We start from the raw sequence: 17,332 nt of genomic DNA, 5'->3' as shown, positions 1-17,332 counted from the left end.
ATGAACCGTTCTGCTTGCTGATCAGTGCAATAGATACTGCCATCTTCATGCAAAGATTTGCTGGCTGCACCTAAGCGTGCTAACTGACACGCGAGGGATTTTAACAGATGGGAAGCAAAACCCTCTGTGCTTCCCAACAGCTGAAAGAAGTGTCCATGAAATTTGGGTCCTCGTTCTGCTGGGCTCTTGTTTGTATGGAGCGAGAGTGATGAGCTCTGTTTGGAGGAGCTTGTTGAGCAAATGAAAGTGAAGGATAGCAGGCCGAAAGTGTTCATTTTGCCCTGTCAAGCGAAAAAGACGAGGCAGAGAAGTCCGCTGCTCTTGTTGTAAGAAGGATTTGGAGGTGGTGGTGTCTCAGTCCGTCATACCGACTGTCTGGATCTCTGAGAAACACCTCCTGAAAGCCAGATAGTTTTAGTTACGGCAGATGCAGTGCTTGTAGTTCCTCGCCCCCAAATGACGAGCAAAGAGGGCGTTGCCTGGTGCCGTTGGAGGCTAACGGGTAGTATGTGGAGGAGAGGGGTGGAACTGTGCAGGTCCTTGCCCCTGCGGCCCGGACAGCCGCAGTTACGTAGAGCTGTAGCACTGGATAAAAACGAGAAGGCTGTGTGGTGTTACGTGGTCGTCCTGTGCCATGTCTTCTGATCACTGAGCATCGAGACAGGGTAGTAGAAGAACAGAATTGTGGCTCTGTCTTTGTATTAAAGAGCAAAGAACTCCGAATACCACTGTGAACTAAGCAGTCTGTGTACTTTGAAGTAGTTTTTATTACAGATTCTTTTCTCTTCCTCTTGCTGGACTTGACTTTGAAAGTTTTTTTTGTTTCGTTTTCAATTTGTAGCTGCTGAGAGAGGAATTGCTGAGTTGTGGCACGGTCCTTCAGATATCTGATTTACCAGATGATGGCTTTTCAGATAAAGATATTAAAAAAATAGTTCAGCCGTTTGGCAAAGTTAATGATCTCCTTGTACTTCGCTCTAGACATGAGGTGAGTTTTCCTGGAGAGAGTTTTTGTGTTGGAATGCAAAAGAAATTGTCAAGCAATGAAAAAGTGTCATATTTGGATCCTCGACTGAACATACAGTAGCTGGGAGTCTTAACTTTATAGATGCAGTCCTGCTTGCTGCCGAAGTCTTAAATGTTAGAGGAAGTAGGGTGTCTCTTGTGCAATACTGGAATCAGACTTTTGCATCCAACTCCCCGTGAACTCGGAGAAGTACACGCAGTTCTGTTGTGAGCAGACTTCCTAACAAAAAATTGCAGGGAATTGTATCTGGTGGCTGTAATCTAAATAAAGACTGAAGGTGCTGTTTATTTTAGGCCTTCTTGGAAATGAGCTACAAAGAAGCAGTGATAGCCGCTGTGAAATACAGCGAAACTGTGCCAGTCCTGGTGAACGGGAAACGGGTGAAGATAAGTGTGGCGGAGAAACCGAAAGCGTCTCCTGGCCAGGTGAGCCTGGTGGTGAACAACACGCTGCTTTGTGTGGAGCTGGGTGGTGTGCTCCAAACCCCGTGTGTCCAGAAAAGCAGATTCAGTGCTTTTAGTATATTTAAAAAATTCCTTTTCATAAACAGCAGTCTCAAATAAATGTGAAGGCACACTTCCCGATTCCAGTTCTCCGTTTTTCTTGGTTAAGTTTGATATTTGTGAATAGTATCAGTTAACAGCCGGTGAAAGATGACCCCTGTAAATATATACACTTAATACTGTTTACGTATACATGCATGACATGCATGTGTATGTGAAGTACAAATTATGCAATAATATTTCTTTCTGTTCATTTCAGACCAAGATGAAGCTGAAGAAAAAGACTCAGAGTACTAAAAAAGTCGCATCAAGTACAAAGTAAGTGTTACCGTCGCGTGCGTTAGTGATAACCCTTGCAAACCAGATGGGTTCCTGTCTGTCTGGTTTCTTGTGTGGTACTGTTTGAGCTTTCTTAGCTGTTTCGATACTCATCAGTTGTCCTTGAACCTGATCTTTCTTTATTTTTTGTTTTCCCCATCCTGCTCATAATAGAAAAGATCAGAACAGCACCAGTAAGACAGCGAAATCCATCGCAGGTGAGGTTTTGGTTGCCTTTTATCTGATGATCCCTCTGTTGTCGCCTGCCCTCTTCCTTCCTGTGTCTGTTTTTGTGTGAGTGCTTTTTTAACAGTGACTGAAAGCAACAAGAAAATGTCAGGTTTTTACTTTCCACCGTCTTCCTTTTCATCTGACCCTATCTTTCTTTCTTTAAAAACCCCCCAAAACCCAGCCCTCCGTAGCAATTAGGAAACCCCTCCTAGACCTGGGCTTACACCCTGTAATTTGAAATGTTTGCCCCAGCTGTTGAAGATAAGCGTGGCACTTTGGGCTCCAGAAAATAAATGTAATTCTTCAAGCTGACTTTAAACCTAACGTATAATGTATTTAACATTCTCTTTCACAGTTAGTGCTTATGTTCCTTGTACGTTCCTGATGCTTTTAAATTTCTGCCCCGGTCTTCTGTTGATCCTGACAGCAGTTATTTCATTTATTTCAATGAAAACAGGACAAACTGCAGTAAACACATCACAAGCTAATGAAACTAAAAAAGTTTGGTATCATTAAGACATGGGAAATTACAGCCATATCACTTTTTGTGGCTTGTTTTACTGGCTTTCCTGAGCGATTTTTCTGAGCAGAGTTAGGGACCAGACATGATTTTGATGGGAAATTATTGATCTTGATTCCTTCGTCAGCGTGTCACTTCTGAATCCGCTTTCTGTAATGGAATTGGGATTCATGTAACAGTGCGTTTCAGAGCTGTCTCAGATGGAAACCCTGAAGGGTTTACAGTCATTTAAGAGAAAGAGAACATGGACTTTTTTTGCAGGAGCAAGGTTTTCTCACCAGAATCCTAACCAAATTCACGTGAGATACTCTACTTCATGGCTTTCAGTCAGTAGTTTGTTGGGATTAACTTAGGTTTTAGGGTTTTTTGTCGTATCAGTTGAATTTTTGCAAATTAAACTGGTTTTTCACGTATTTTATACTCTCACTTCACAAACGTAAGACTTACGAAATAAGCATTTGTACTGACATGCTTGGTTTTGGATATTTTACGTAGGTAAAAAAGAAAGGACTAAGAAATCAACCGTGACAGGAGACAGTAAAATCAAGAAAACGTCAAGTGCTGCGGGTAAGACAAATGAGAACTTTTACTCTTTGCTTGGAAAACATAGGCAGGTGCTTTTCTGTTCCCCTGTGCCCCCCTTACCGTTCCCAGAACAGATATTTAAGGTGGTGAGCCCCAGCTTTTCTCAGCCTTCGCTGGGCTTGCCGATGTTGGCTGGGCAGGCACCCTCGCGCCGTGTGCCGTGGTTAATGCAGCCACTGTCAGTGCTGTTTGCAGGTGTAGAATAGCAGGGAAGCAGGGCGAGGAGTTTGGGGAAGCAGGGCGAGGAGTTTGGGGAAGCAGGGCGAGGAGTTTGGGGAAGCAGACCCTTTCACGGCACCACAGCCACACACTTTATAGTGCAGTTCATTCTTCTTTTGCAAATCGATTAGTTTGATGTATCGAAATGAAGAATGCTTTTTTTTTTGTGTCCTGCTGTCACCTGCCAGCGAAATCTCCAGACGAAGACACTCAGATCTCAGCAGAGGCTGAAGCGGAAGGTGGGGAAACGAAGCTGTCAGACCCAGAGGCCGTTACGGAAGGGGATGGGGTTGCGGAGCCCGTGAAGGCAGTGGAGGCTCAGGCCGAAGGAGTGACTGCTCCTGCCCCTGGGCTAGGTAATTCCGGTACGATCATGCCGTTTGTAAGTTACTGTGCTTTGTAAGTCACATGAATTTTAACATCTTATCTCTTCTTGAATTTATTTATTTTTAAGAGAACCTTGAGCAGATGCCTCAGGTGGCAGCATTGGACTTGCACGAGTTCGATGAAGCTTCAGTTGATCAAGGTAAACTGCAAACTGACAGGGTTTTTCTCTCTCCTGTCCTAAACCTCTCTGCCATTGTGAGCTGAATGGGAAAGCGTTTGGGGCCAGGACGTTAAAATGACCCAGGATGTCAGGAAAGAAAATCTATTAGAATAGCTTCACAGACTGAAACGTAGAACAACAGTTCACCGTGATGACTGGAGTGGCTAAAACCCCCCAAGATTTACATCTCTCAGCGGATGTAATATTTGTGCCTGGACCTTTTCAGTGCAGCGCGGGGGCTTTTATTTACAGCTCACTGGAGCGAAGCATTCAGGCTTTGTGGTTTTCTGTTTACAGCCCCACACTAATTGTTTTCGTCTCGTTGCTTTACGTTGCCTGCTAGAGCTGGCCCAATAGATGCTGTTTCCCCCGTATTTTGTAACTGCTTAATAACAGACTTTATTTTAAACCTGGCGTAAGCGGACGTTAATTCCGGGTTACTGTGCGTGTGGTAGTGGAGGTGCAGCAAGCTCGCAGTTGCTCAGCCTGTTAGAGGCAGGTGTAAACGTTTCACAGGAGAGGTGATTCTCCTTTACCCGCGTTGGCCTATCCTTGTGATTGCTGTTTTCCTGCTGTCTGTATTCTTCTGAGCCTCTTGCATAGCACTGTGGACTTGTCCCTGGAAAAAGAAGGAAAAAGATTGGGTGGGTGCGTGCTGGGCACATCCGGAGTCCCCACACTGAAGTGCTGTGGTTGTGATGATTCAGCTGATGGGGTCTCAATGTCAGGAAAGTGTGTGTGCTAATCAAGGGAGTTAAATTAATTTTTTAGCCCTACTTAAAACTGTTTTTTTCTGGAAGCATTTATGTGACGCATCCAGTGTTATGTCTCACCAGTGTCATTTGTCACTGTAAGTTAAAGGAAGGAATATTTCATTTTTTCGCAATAGCAGTGATGATAAAATGTAATGCAAGTTCTTAAAGCTCTGCAATGTTTAAAGAAATCTGCTGAGCCACTAAACTACTTCCCCACTCTTTTTTTTTTTTTTTTTTTTTTTTTTAAATTTATTTTAGAAGCTGCGATAGTGACTGCGAAGAGTGAAGAGCCAACAGAACCAGCTGGCAAGGTCAGTCTGAAGGTGCCCGAACCGGTGGACGCTGTAAGTACGGCCTTGGTGCCAGTTCCAGGTGTCGGTGTGCTGGCCGAAAACCTCCCCCTGCCATCCCCTGCCTGTTCTGCGCTAGTGAGAGAGAGAGAGTGACTGCTTTATTTTCTCCTTGCTGTTTGCCATTTGGTAGACGCCCACCCTTTCACATCTACCGTTTCACTGCTTGGCTTTTTTTTGTTCCCTCGGAGTTTGTTACTCACACCAAAACCCCTTTGCACGCCGTCGTCTCTGCTGCCCTGCTGCGGGGTTTTTAGGCGCAGTATTTGCGCGCGCAGTCCCGCGGAATTCGGCGTGTGGGCACGTTGTGGATATGGAATAATGACACAATTACGGGGGCTTTGGTTTGGTCTGAGTTTTTTATGGGGTAGCATGAGACAACCTAAGGTTTGTGCAGAATTAGCTTAGGTGTAGATGCATCTGCAGTTAAGCAGTAATTAGACATAATTAGAGAAAAGGGTTAAAAAATTGTTAAATATCCTTTGCTGCTAAATCCTGAAAAGGTTTAAATGATCTTTGGTTTGGGGCTAATTGCCAGTATTATAACATGCTTTTCAGCAAGCGCTTCATTCGGTTTACTGGTGGTTTTACACAGTAAAAAAAAAAAAATCTCTCTTCAGTAATGCAGCAGTTTTGCTTTGGAGCTGAAGAAACGTCAGTAATGTTTGCTTCCGTTTGTTTACAGGAACTTGATGATGCGTGTGTGGTTCTTATTTCGAACCTGCCTGAGAAGGGGTACTCTGCTGAGGAGGTGTCCAACCTAGCAAAGCCCTTCGGAGGGCTGAACGACGTGCTGCTTGTGTCATCGCATAAGAAGGTGTGCTGCCGGGAATTCGGTAGTGCCTCTGCCGGGGGAAGCAGCAGACAGGGTTTGAACAGATGTGATAGCGTAGTATGGCAAGTGTTGATGTGAGGGGCTTTTGCTAAATTACGATTTTTTAAAAAAAATTGTTTTCTGTATTTTAAAAGGCATACATTGAAATAAATAGAAAAGCTGCGGACTCTATGGTTAAATTCTACACCTGCTTCCCAATGTCACTGGACGGAAATCAGCTCTGCATCAGCATGGAGCCTCAGTACGACACTGTGAAAGACGAGGTGAGTAACCGGATCTGTTGAAATTCTGTGATACATGACAAAACTTCAGTGCAGAGCAGGATTTTGTATCTAGGCTGACTTTTATACACTGCCAGTTCTATATGTTCTGATGGTGTGTCGTGTTGAGGACCGGTTCTGTTCAGTGTCATTTTGGGTCCTGGTCTTCTGATTCGAGAACAGCAGAATGGTGCTGATGATTTTATTAATAAAGCAAAAAAAAAAAAAAGTTGTGAGTCAGTCGGTGACTGCCAGTTAGCTGCTGCTAATGGAGCTGTATTTTACAGTTCAATGCTTATAATAATGCCTTTTTTTTTTTTTTTTTTTCTCTCCAAAGGAAGCAATATTTACTGGTATAATCAAAGAATCTGACCCAAAGGTAAGTTGCTAGCAATCTGATTTTTCTTCCACATACCATCAAAGGGCGTTTCTTTAAGTAGGAATTGGTCTCATTCGTACTGAAATGTTAGCTAATGGAACTGTTGTCTAAGCTTTCTCTTGAATTAAATGCGTCTATGTGTGTTCATGGGCGAGTGAGTAAATGTTCAGTCTTTAGCTCCGTGGTGCATGAAGTGCGGGGGATGAAACATTTACTAGGAGCCCTTTGGGACCGCCTCCTTCTGTTACCTTTTTTCATGTTCTGACAGCAAGCTGCTGGCCGCTGTAGCTCGAAGGATACGCGATGTTTGCCTGTGTACGATGCCACCCATTTTCCCAGTGTGTTTTGTAGGCAGATAGTTTGGTTTCTCTCTCAAAACGCCCTCTGTGCTTTGTTCAGCGTAACGTGCCTCCCTTACTGTCCCTCCTGTCCCTTCACTGCACGCGGTGCAAGCTGGCAGTTGACGTCCGAAGGGTTTTTATGCGGGGCAGTTAGGCAGAGGTTAATGAAATCGCAGCTTTTAGGTCTTGCTTCTGTGAAACACACTTCCAGGATGCTCTTGTTAGAGGGTGAGCCGCCGGGTCTGGCTGCGGCTCTGGGGTTAAGCAGTTGGCACAGAAACCTCGCAGGAGCGGCTCTAGAAAGGCACGTTGTAGAGAGCCATGCCAGTGGTGAATCACGTTTCAAGGAACCCCCCAAGGCTTGAATTTTCCATGGCAAACGTGTCTGGGGGATTTCTGCTTTCTCCTCCTGATCATTGTTTGGCACCGACAGAAGCGTCTGAGCGCTTCCTGTCAGCACCGCTGCTGCCATACCCTGCTTACGCTTCTGGTGTGCTCGTGGGGAAATGCTTCTCTTCTGCTCCTGGTGCAGCGAAGGGCGCTGGCAGAAAAACCAGACCTGGAGAGGGGAGGGAGAAATCTCTCCCTTGCTGGGAACGAGTGTTGTGTTTCTAAACACAGCAATCTCTTCTGACCAGGAAGGACTTACTGGTCTCCTTGACAGCTTGTCCCTCTGGTGGTGGTGATAATTCTGTTTGAAAACTGAAAAACACAGCGACTGATATTTGACCAGGAGTCTGTATGTGGTTACAAACCGATCAAGTAAACCAAACTCCAACCTAAAATCCAGAATTGGAGTATTTGGGTAGGTGTCTGTGCCTTGACCGATTTATAAGCTCACTAGGTAGAGTCTTCAGCTGTATTTTGCAGTGTTCCTTTCAAATAAAACACTCAACCGGATCCTTTCAAGTGTGTTACTCTATACTGGGAAGCGTAGCAGGTTCTTTTGATGTACTGCACAGAAAATGGAAAAGGTGGTGTGAGTCTGACAACGTGAACGCTGGATGTGTGTGAGTGCTCTTTCGGGTCACATCTGAGTGATGCAGAGGTTTTCCGTGAGGCTTTTCTAACCCGGTTCGGTAGTTGCTGCTGATGTCTGTGGCAAAGCTAAGCCACGTTTTGTCACCACTTTTCTTTAGGTAAATACTGAAAACGTACATCACCGGTTTGTGCACCTTGGGAACTTGCCGGATGACGGATACAGAGAGCTTGAAGCGGTTTGTGTGGGACTTCGCTTTGGAAAAGTAGATAACTACGTTGTGCTGAAGAACAAGAACAAGGTTAGTAGTTTTGTTCTGTGCTGCAAAGCACCATGTTAGGGGAAAGAAAAAAAAATTAAAAGTAGATTTCTCATCTTCCAGTACCAAGAGCATTCTGCTAATGAGAGATCCAAGTTTGAGTCTTTTCCACTCATCCTGAACTAGAAAATAGTTTGTCTTATTTGTTGGGGGCAGCTGGAAAGGAAGAAAACCAGCCAACCAAGGTTTTGGGTGGTAAGCTCTGAAAGTAAGGCTTCCCAGATGACTGGAAGATGTATTACACTTTGCCGTTAGAGGTGTAAGTGGGGGGCGAATGAGTTCCCGTTTCGTAGGAAGCTTGGGGAAAAAATTTTGTTTGTTACGAGAAATGAAAATGTCAGTGTTGCTGGAATTACTTTTTGTTGTGGGACACTCCAAAATGTAGTGACTGGATTTGCTTTCTTTTTTTTTCATTTTGACCTTTTAATTTTTACTGTTACTGGTTTTGCACTCAACATTGGATTTTTATTTTACGGACTGGATTTAATTCACTGTGTGTGCATATTTTAACGATTAAAATGGAATTGTGCTCTCATTATTACAAACTGAAGTGTCTGACTGCTAATAAACCATAAAACCGGTGAAGATGCTTTTAAGAAAAATTTTTTTTTTTTTTGACTAACACTACTTTATATATTTTTTTAAAATGCAGTAGAGACAGCTCTGCAGCCAGTCAAAGGTGTAGGGTGAATTTCTAGACCATCGACTGGTTCTGTTGAGTTGGACATCAGATGCTCTCATTCCACGGAATCGGCGCTGCGTGACCGCATTTGGTGGAGCTGCTTGCTCTCCTCTGTCTGCAGCAGCCAGAGATGCAGTGAAAATCCTGGAAGGGCAGGGGGGTTGTGTTTTGTATTTAATGAAGAAGAAAAAAGGGGGAAAAGCTTGTTTAAGGCTTGCTTTAAATTTAAAAAAAAACAAATGAAGGAACAAAAAGAGGAATTATCACCTTTAGAACACAACCTGAACAGCTGGAAAATCTTAAAAGGTGACTGAGAAAACTCTTGTGCTACTGTACTGGATGGCCAAAAGGTAAAGGACTGAGAGATTTCTGCTCCAGTACAGCAGGTAAAGTGCTGCGTGTAGCACTTTGTTGTTCCCCCGATAGATGGAATCCTGCGGTTTTTCCGCGGGCCCTTCCCCTCGCCCTCACGGGAGGTCACTCCTGAGTTCCCGCAGGACGAAGCCGAGCGTGTCCCGGAGCCCGAGCGCTGGACACGTGGGCAGGGAGGCTCCCGGCTCCGCTGTTTGGTGATGGAGTTCCTTATTCAGTTCTGAAGCTGGTTCCAGATGGAGAGATTTCTCTCTTCAGTCTCTCAGAGAGAGGACAGCCCGCTGTTCTCCATGTCCAGAACAGGATTTTGGGAAAAAGTGCTGCTTTTAGCTCATTTCCAATAGGTGGTGAAACCCTCTGGGGGTATTCGATATCCCACGCTGCACCAACTGAATTTTTGAACTTGGTCTGCAGTGCAGAGCTGAGATGAAGGAACGGTTATTTGAAGCTTGTGCATTTTCTCCTTTCAGGCGATTCTGCAGCTGGACAGTGCCAAGTCAGCCAAGTCCATGTACAGCTTCCTGAAGCAGTATCCCTATAACATGGGGGAGCACACGCTGACCTGCTCCTTGTCACCCAGCGGGGACTCTGCTGAGGTACCGTGGCTTTCTTTTCAATAACATGTCATTTTTGTGGGCTGCTGCCGTCTTCTCTCTTACGAGTGAAGTCGCTTGCAGGGTTGAGCAGCTCCCGGTTTCCTCCTGGTGATTTGCTGAAGGAGCAGCAGACTGCAGCAGCTGGGCACCAGAGGGGGGGAGCTTAGTGCGTGTTGTGTTGGGTAGATAAGAGCTGCGAGCAAGAAACGCAGACGTTAGCCACATGCTAATAGCGTTCCAGCTTCCAAAGGGAGAACGTAAATCCAGATGTGGCTTCGGGATTGGAACCAAAACGTGTGCAGGGTTTTTGTTTGGTTTAAGTGATTGTCCATGTGAATTCCGTTCTCGGAGCCCTCATCCCCTGTGTGTTGCTGTTCCTTTCCAGTGGCACAGCTTTGGGATACCGCTCAAACAAGAGGATGTGCCTGCAGGAGCAGGGCATCTCAGTTTTTTCCTTTCCCTTTTATTCAGCACAGGAGCAAGTTTAACTTCGGGTGCCTAATGGTAACCAGGGCATCAGTCTGTTACTTCAACAGGGAGAGGTACGCAGGGCGCTCTTTTCTCTTCTGCTGGTGCAGGAGCCTGGGTTAGATGTTCCAGGAGTTTTTCTCTTTGGAGAAACGCTCCCTAGCTTTAATTCTGTGTATATCTGAGGTGGAGAGGTAAAAGCCTGTCGTACTGATAAGAGGGAAAACCGAGCGTTTTCCATCTGCTGTTCTTCCCTGCATTTTGAGTGCGTTACCTCTTGTCCGTCTCCTCTGTTACATTGCCCGAATATTATACGCCTAGGTGCCGCAGGAACATAAACTTCTAGCTCTGTTTGCCGTAAGCAGAAGCTAGTCTGAAGGAAAAACAAAATCATTTTTAATTCATTATAATATGTTCAAATGACTTTCGGCACTTAACCTCTGGATGAAATGTTTTTAGAAAGGGAAAACTGAAGGCTTTGGAATTATGTGCATAAATAAAAGATTGAAGTGAATTCTGCGTGCACTGCACTTACCTGATGTTCTTTCTAATAGCGATAGTCTTCAAATGAGTTTGTAGGATACTTTCAGAAACGAGAGTGAGATTTCAACCCTGAGTTTTTAAAGTTTTGTTCAATTGCTTGGACCTACGCTACGAACCGCGGTGGCTGCAGAGCTTGGGTGGTTTGTGGTTAGGGTCTTTTTTTTTCAGAAGACATTATTTCATTTCACATTTATTCTACATAGCAGCAAGCAGAAAGGTGTAGTCGTCCTACAGGAAATGAATGCTGTGCTAGCAGGTTTTAAGGAACAGAATCTGGCCAGTTTTCTGTAGATAATGTCTTGGCGTGGAGTGTAATTTGCCTTTGGAGAAGGGGTGACGCTGGGTTTTGTATAATATTTACCTGTCAGGCTGACTACATTCCCCCTGACCTCTGCAGCCGTTAGCGTCCTCGCCAGCGCAGGGAAGAAGGTGCTGTCTGGGTAAAGATGCGCTTTACATCCCTCTTTCCCGAATGTGTCGCAGGCCAAAAGCTAATCCTGCTCAAAAATCAGCACAGCTTTGAGCACGAGATGAACTGGTGTGCTGCGTCTTGTGTCTAGCCAACTTGCAGTAAAATCCCTTACGCTGCTGCACGCTTTTATTTGTCACTTTATGAAATGTGCATTCTGTGGGGAGCAGTTTCAGAACAGCTCCTTGTCGGTTGGTCTCTCTGGTGCCTAAATTTGGGGTTGTGGTGGTATTAATTAGCTGGGCGATGCAAATTCTGCGCTGACGCTTCTGAAAGTCGTAAATACTGAACGCTGCGCTTTGCCTTGCAGGCTGACGGTGTGAAAAAAGAAGTGAAGAAGGAGGAACCCAGCAAAGGAAGGTACGCCCTTCGAGTAGTTGGGGTTTGTTTTACGTGCCTTACGTTGTCTGTGGGACGCATGTCCAAGGCTGAGCAGATTGCTGAGCCGTCTCTGATGAAGCCTGATGAAAAGCCGCGCTGTGAGATCCCCCAGCCGTTACGCGCTTCGGTGCGCTCTGCCTGTGCGGGACGTGCGCTGTGCCGCTGTACAGCTGCAATGTTTCCAGTTTCTTTGAAATCTGGGGCTTTCAAGGAACTACAAACGGGGTGAAGTCTGTGTTCGGTGTGGTTCGTTGAGTTGTTGTTGTTTTACTAACCGTGGCCAGGATTTTACCCCAGGTCCTGGAAAGCATGTGGAAATACTTGTTGGTAAGACTTTTTTTGTTGTAATTAACCAGGAGGTGATTGCTTTGTTCTGTCCTACAGCGCTTTCCTCTGCCAGAGCACCTGGCTCTATTGTTTCTGTTTGCAAATGCTAAAAATAAACCGAAACTTCCTTCTTTAACTTACTAACGTTAACTCCGTGCTGCGATACAGGTCCCTGAATTGATTTTAAAAATGTTTAGGTGCTGTATTAACACCAGAACCTGGAAATAGGAGATGGTGGTTTGATGTGTTCTGTTCAAAATTGTTTTGTGGTCATCGCTTGTAGTAAAACTTTAATGGTGGAGTAACTCTTTGTTGGTTTTAGAGCCTGGGTTATGCTTTTTTAGTAAATGGATAGATCATTATAAGAGTTCTTGTTAACAAATATGACTTAAAACACCTTCTGTGATTCAAATCCATATTTCTGGATAAGTTTTATCATTAAAAAAAGCAAACTCTGTAATAATGGTCCTAAACTTCAGTTCCAAGTAATGCCATTATGCTGCCATGGGCTGTTATTTCCAAACTGTTTATTTCAAACATACAGCTAGGCACTCCTAATTTAATGAAACTTCTGCTCAGGCCCCAGCCAACTTTGGAAGCATCCGGTTTCTAGACTGACTCTCAGGTAGGCAGACCTGCAGGTACCCTCTTTGATTCCAGACTGACGGGATTCAGCTCAGGGTGGTAATTAATCAAAACAAACGACTCTGACGTGAATCCCGCTACCGCCCAGCACCCTGCTGCGGCCGGTCAGCGGGTGGGGAGGCTGGCACTTTGTCCTGCGGGTAGCACCATGCACCTTCTCCTCCTCTGAGGCGACTGTGCTCCCCTCGGGAGCTTTTCTGACCAGTTATTCTTTCGAGTTGTGTTTTACAAGAAGCAGAAAAAGATCTTCACTGTTGTTACCTACGGGAAAGCCTTGTCAGGTGTGTCTGGGGAGGGGAGGAGCAGCAGAACGCGGGAGCAGAAGGGACCGCCCTCGGTTGCCCAGGGCGGTGAGGTGATGTTGAAACGCTTTTTCTGTGCTTCTGGGAGCTGGGCTGTTGTCCAGCCCGAGCGGGGAGTTCGTCTGACCCTGCGGCTGAGGTGACTGACGTGCCTACGTGGGCGCCTCTGCTTCTTTTGAGGATGCTGATGTGTTTTGTGGGGATTTGTTTTCCTCCCCTAAAATAGCGGAAACTTTTCTTGACCCGCTGCTCCTTTAGTCCTGAGCTGTGTGGGAAGCGGGTTGTGCCTGCGGCGTGACGCAGCCTCTGTGCCGGCGTCTCTAGGAGTGAACCCAAGCCTTTCCCCCGCGCGCTCGGGCAGCGACGGCTGCGTGTGGCAGCCAGCGCAGGGACGGCGGTGCTGGGCCCCAGGCGGTGCTGGTTTCACCCTTGGTGCTAACTTGTGCGCAGGAAATCTGTCTTGCAGGTCTCCATGCTATTTTTTTTCCCAGTGCCTAACAAGTCTTTTCGGCGTCACCTCAAGCGCCTTGCTGCCTCATCAGGCTCGCTCATCTTCATCTCTGCCTGTTGCTGCCTGTGCAGAGCTCTCCTTCCACTGCTCCACGGTCCGGTTTGAGCCCGTCAGTGTGCTTTGGAGACCACCAGCGTTTTGTGGAAGGCACAGAGTAGGTGTTGGCATGAAGGGAGACGTAAAATGCTGAGGATTCGGAGACTGATTCCTCACTTGAGTTGCGTAGAGGATAATACAGTGTGCTGCTCGCTGTAAGCTTTGTAGTTCGTGTGTGGTTCCGGTGTCCACTGGCTTTTTTCCGTTCCCTGCAAAAATGTCTGAACAGAGGCAGGGGGGTGCGGTCTGGCAAGGTGTTGGAGCTTGTGTTTAATTAAACTTTCTATGCACCGGTGACAAAGAGGTTTTGAAGCAGGATTCACGTCCTTTCCTCTCTCTCCCCTCGCGTTTCGTAGCAGCAGAGGACGGTGCCCTCGGGTCCGGAGGAAACCTTTGAGATTGGCGTTCTCCTTGTCCTTGCGTAGCGCAGGTGTTACCCGTTCGCCTGCTTTCGCCTGTCTGTTGTCTCCATGTGTTGTGTCCTCGTCTCATTAACCCTTGCATCTGGCCGCTTCCGGACACAGCATTTCCTTCCGCGCTGAGTTCCCTTTGACCGTTTTCTTGCTCGCATCGCGCCAGGAGCATTACCGAAATGGCAAGCTCCTCTGCTCTTTTTTTATTTCCATGAGAGTTTACCCAAATGTGCACCCCTTATTCATACACAGAGAACCTGAGGCTGCTCCATGCTGCGTAACCACTGGTTAATTCTGGTTTTTTGCCGCTTTTGTGTTTGTTTTGACACTTGGCGAGTCTGTCAGCATCGGTATCCCGACACCTTTCCATCTAGCGATGCACGAGGTGTTGGGATGCTGGTTTTCTCAGGCTCTGTGGGAAAAGAGGCGCAGCCGTCTCTAACCTCAGTGTCTCCCAAGATCATCTGCAGAGGATTCTTTCTTTCAGAGAAGAACGATGAGCGTACTGTAACTCTGGTTCTGTGAAAGGCGCTATCCTCTGCGTTGCCATCTTGGGCTTGATTGTCCCGGGAGCTGACAGTGGGATTACGCGGTGAAAACAGAGCCTGGCTGACAGGAGCCGCTGTGCCTGTACTGCGTTCCCAGCTCTTGCGCCAGGTCAATGTGGTTTAAAAACAAAGCCACCTCTCCCTTCCTCCCCCCAGACCTGAACCAAAAAAAAATGACCTAGCTTCAGACTCCTAGCTGCTGGAAGAGCTCTCTGGGCTGGTGACCGCGGAGCCTGCTGCATTCAAACATACACCATGGTAATTCCCTTGTGCGGGGAGACCGGAGCTTTGTTTTCCCTGTCTGTACGCTTCCACAGTCTGCTGTGCACCAGGGGCTGTGAAGCTGGGAGCTCCCGGCCAGCGCTGGGCCGCGGGGCACAGCCGTAGCGAGCGTACCTTGAGAGGTCTGACTGCAGGTAGTGTGATTCGAGGCGTATGGGGCTGGTGGTGCTGAGGTGGGTTAAACGGAAGCGTAAGACTAATCGGCCGTTCGCCTCAATGTTTGTAACCATTTTAGCACCGACAGGCCAGATTTCCAAATGCTGGGCACTGACGCGTCAGGAAATCACCCCCCCTGGGTGTCAAGAGGTTACTGCTAACTGTAGAATTCTCAACATAGTTTGATTTCTTCTGTTTTTTTTAAATATATTTAGCTCTGGCTTGAAAAAATATCCAGAGGGATCAGGAGTGGTGCAAACAGCAGCTGCTAATCCTCCGGTAGAGCCTAGTGTGGCGAAGAAGGGGCCCGTTTCCGTCTCTCCTGTCAAAGACGAGATCTCGGCAGCACAGACAGAGCCCTCCAAGTCCCGCCTGGAGGGAGCAGGACGGGAGCCTGCTCCGAGCCCCGCAGCAACGGCCGCCCAGACGGTGGGCGCTGGAGTTGAAGCTACCGTGGCATCTGTCAAATCCGCTGATACCAGCTCCTCCGAAGTGAAGTCGGAAGAGGCGCCGCCGCCGCCTTCCAGCGTGGAGAAAGAAGAGGCGGTTAAAGCTAACACCGACCCAGAGCTGTGTGAGCCTGCTGCTGCGTCTGCGCCAGAGAAGGACATCCAAGAGAAGGGTGAAGAGTTGTCCGCTCCGGCCGTTGAACGCCCGGAAGAATTGTCCGCTGTGGGCGAGGCCGAGGGCGTGCCGTCGGGTTGCGCTGAGAGGCCGGCAGCAGCGGAGTCGACGGCGGCTGGCCCTGAAGCTGTGGCCCCTGATTCCGGTGCAGCTCCAGCGGAGCTGGTGTCATCTGTCGTCACCCAACCGATCAGCCAGGTGAATGCTTCTGAAACCAGCGCTGTTCCTGCTGCTGTGAAAACTGAACATGAAGCGTCTGTGCCTCCCGCGGCAGAGAAGAAACCTGTACTTAAAACTGCGGCGGCCGGGAAGAAGAAACTGGATGTAGCTGGAGCAGACCCAGAGAGAAAACCGGAAGAGCCTGTGCTCAAAGCTGGAAGAGCTGCGGAGGAGAGCCCCGAAAAGCCCTTGGCCAAGGCTGGGGCAGAGGCGGAGAAGAACGTCGAAAAACACGTGCCCAAGGTTGGGGCTGCTGGGGAAAACGCTGCAAGTGCTGCCAGTGAGAACAAGGCGAGTCTCATCAAAGCCCATCACATTAAAGCAACAGGGCCAGCAAAAACTGGCGACACCTGCAAAGCAGCTACGGTGGACTCCTCTCTACCTGTCAGGGAATCTCCCTCTGCCGGTAAGATGATGTTGAAGGCCGTGGTGTCTCTTCCGGATATATCCAAGTCAAGGGCTCCGGTACGGAGAAATGAGCCTGCCCTGTGTAAAGGAGCGGAGCAGAAGGCTCCCCCAAAGCCTGAGACCCAAGGCCAAGCAGCGGTGGAGAAGAAAATCTCACCAAAAGAAGAGGATCATCCACGGCCCGGCGGCGGCCGACCCGGCCTGGGAGACAGCAGCGGCAGGTGTGAAGCGAGCAGAAGTTCTGCTGCTGATGGCAAGGGTGGCGATGGGAGGAACCCGGCGCGGCAAGAGGCAGACGGGCGAGTGGAAGCTAGGGCTAGTTCAAAACAGGCTCAAGAGGGGGAGAGTAGATCGTCCAGCGTGAAGAAAGACAACGGCAGCAATAAGGTGAGGAGGGCAGGAAGGCCGGGCAGCGTGCCCGCTCGGTAGCTAACTCCGTGCTCCTCTCCGGTGTTCCATCCGGGACAAGGAGGTTACGTTCCCCTTCCCTTTTTTGTGAACCACTCCGCTGGTTTGGCCAACAGACAAGGTGGAATAGCGAGATGGCGGGCCACCGGTTGCTTTTAGATGCAGCGTGTGCAATGCCAGTGTGTAGCTGGTTTGAGAACGCTACTTGGAAGAAATGGTGGGAAGGTGTTTTTGAAGCGAGTCGTTGTTGAGTGTCGTGACTCTGTGTTCTTGGAGCAGCTCTGAACGGGACGGGTAAGCTGTCTGCCCTTTGCTGGGCTGGTTTTTGCTTTGTCAAGTCCTGTGCAGACACTGGTCACTGGGAGAGGTCACTGGGAGGGGCCGCTGAGCAAGGCCGCACCTGTGGCTCGCTGCTGGAGACTGTGCCCGGACCCCCGCGCTGCCGGCGGGCGCAGTGCCGTGTTTGCCAAGCGTGCCGTCAGAAGCAGCAATCTGGACAGCTTTTTAAAGCTCATTAAGGGAAAAATAGCTCAATTTTAAAATGATTTTTTTCTTTTGCGGGCAGATGAGTTGGCTGAACTGGTTTCATGGTTTCTTTTCTCTGTTTTTTCAGGCTTCTCCTGGTGGCAATACTAAAACTTCAAAAAGTGACGGCAGCAGCAGTGCGAAACCGAAGGAGGTAAGGGTGAAACCGCAAACGAGCTTAACGTCACA

At 47.8% G+C, this 17,332-nt stretch overlaps 1 protein-coding gene across 4 annotated transcripts in view; it reads left to right on the top strand.

Annotated features, from left to right (window-relative positions):
• Positions 1–17,332, top strand: part of ZNF638 (zinc finger protein 638) — a 44,959-nt gene that overhangs the window by 23,682 nt on the left and 3,945 nt on the right. For 3 of the 4 annotated variants that reach the window (XM_086746365.1, XM_086746366.1, XM_086746364.1), the window contains 16 exons: positions 842–988; positions 1,321–1,452; positions 1,790–1,848; positions 2,023–2,066; positions 3,095–3,166; positions 3,592–3,759; positions 3,858–3,929; positions 4,967–5,049; positions 5,741–5,872; positions 6,025–6,153; positions 6,488–6,529; positions 8,010–8,150; positions 9,693–9,818; positions 11,609–11,658; positions 15,175–16,597; positions 17,232–17,297. In XM_086746365.1, the coding sequence (XP_086602491.1) occupies positions 842–988; positions 1,321–1,452; positions 1,790–1,848; positions 2,023–2,066; positions 3,095–3,166; positions 3,592–3,759; positions 3,858–3,929; positions 4,967–5,049; positions 5,741–5,872; positions 6,025–6,153; positions 6,488–6,529; positions 8,010–8,150; positions 9,693–9,818; positions 11,609–11,658; positions 15,175–16,597; positions 17,232–17,297 (2,886 nt within the window). Of the gene's footprint in view, positions 1–841; positions 989–1,320; positions 1,453–1,789; positions 1,849–2,022; positions 2,067–3,094; positions 3,167–3,591; positions 3,760–3,857; positions 3,930–4,966; positions 5,050–5,740; positions 5,873–6,024; positions 6,154–6,487; positions 6,530–8,009; positions 8,151–9,692; positions 9,819–11,608; positions 11,659–15,174; positions 16,598–16,777; positions 16,913–17,231; positions 17,298–17,332 lie in introns of all 4 variants that reach the window. The other variant, XR_015258395.1, reaches the window with a different exon arrangement.

The sequence above is a fragment of the Chlamydotis macqueenii genome, chromosome 4, assembly GCF_036417535.1.
Source record: "Chlamydotis macqueenii isolate bChlMac1 chromosome 4, bChlMac1.mat, whole genome shotgun sequence".
In the NCBI taxonomy this organism is placed as follows: Eukaryota; Metazoa; Chordata; class Aves; order Otidiformes; family Otididae; genus Chlamydotis; species Chlamydotis macqueenii.
This window is presented reverse-complemented; position numbering and strand designations above follow the sequence as displayed.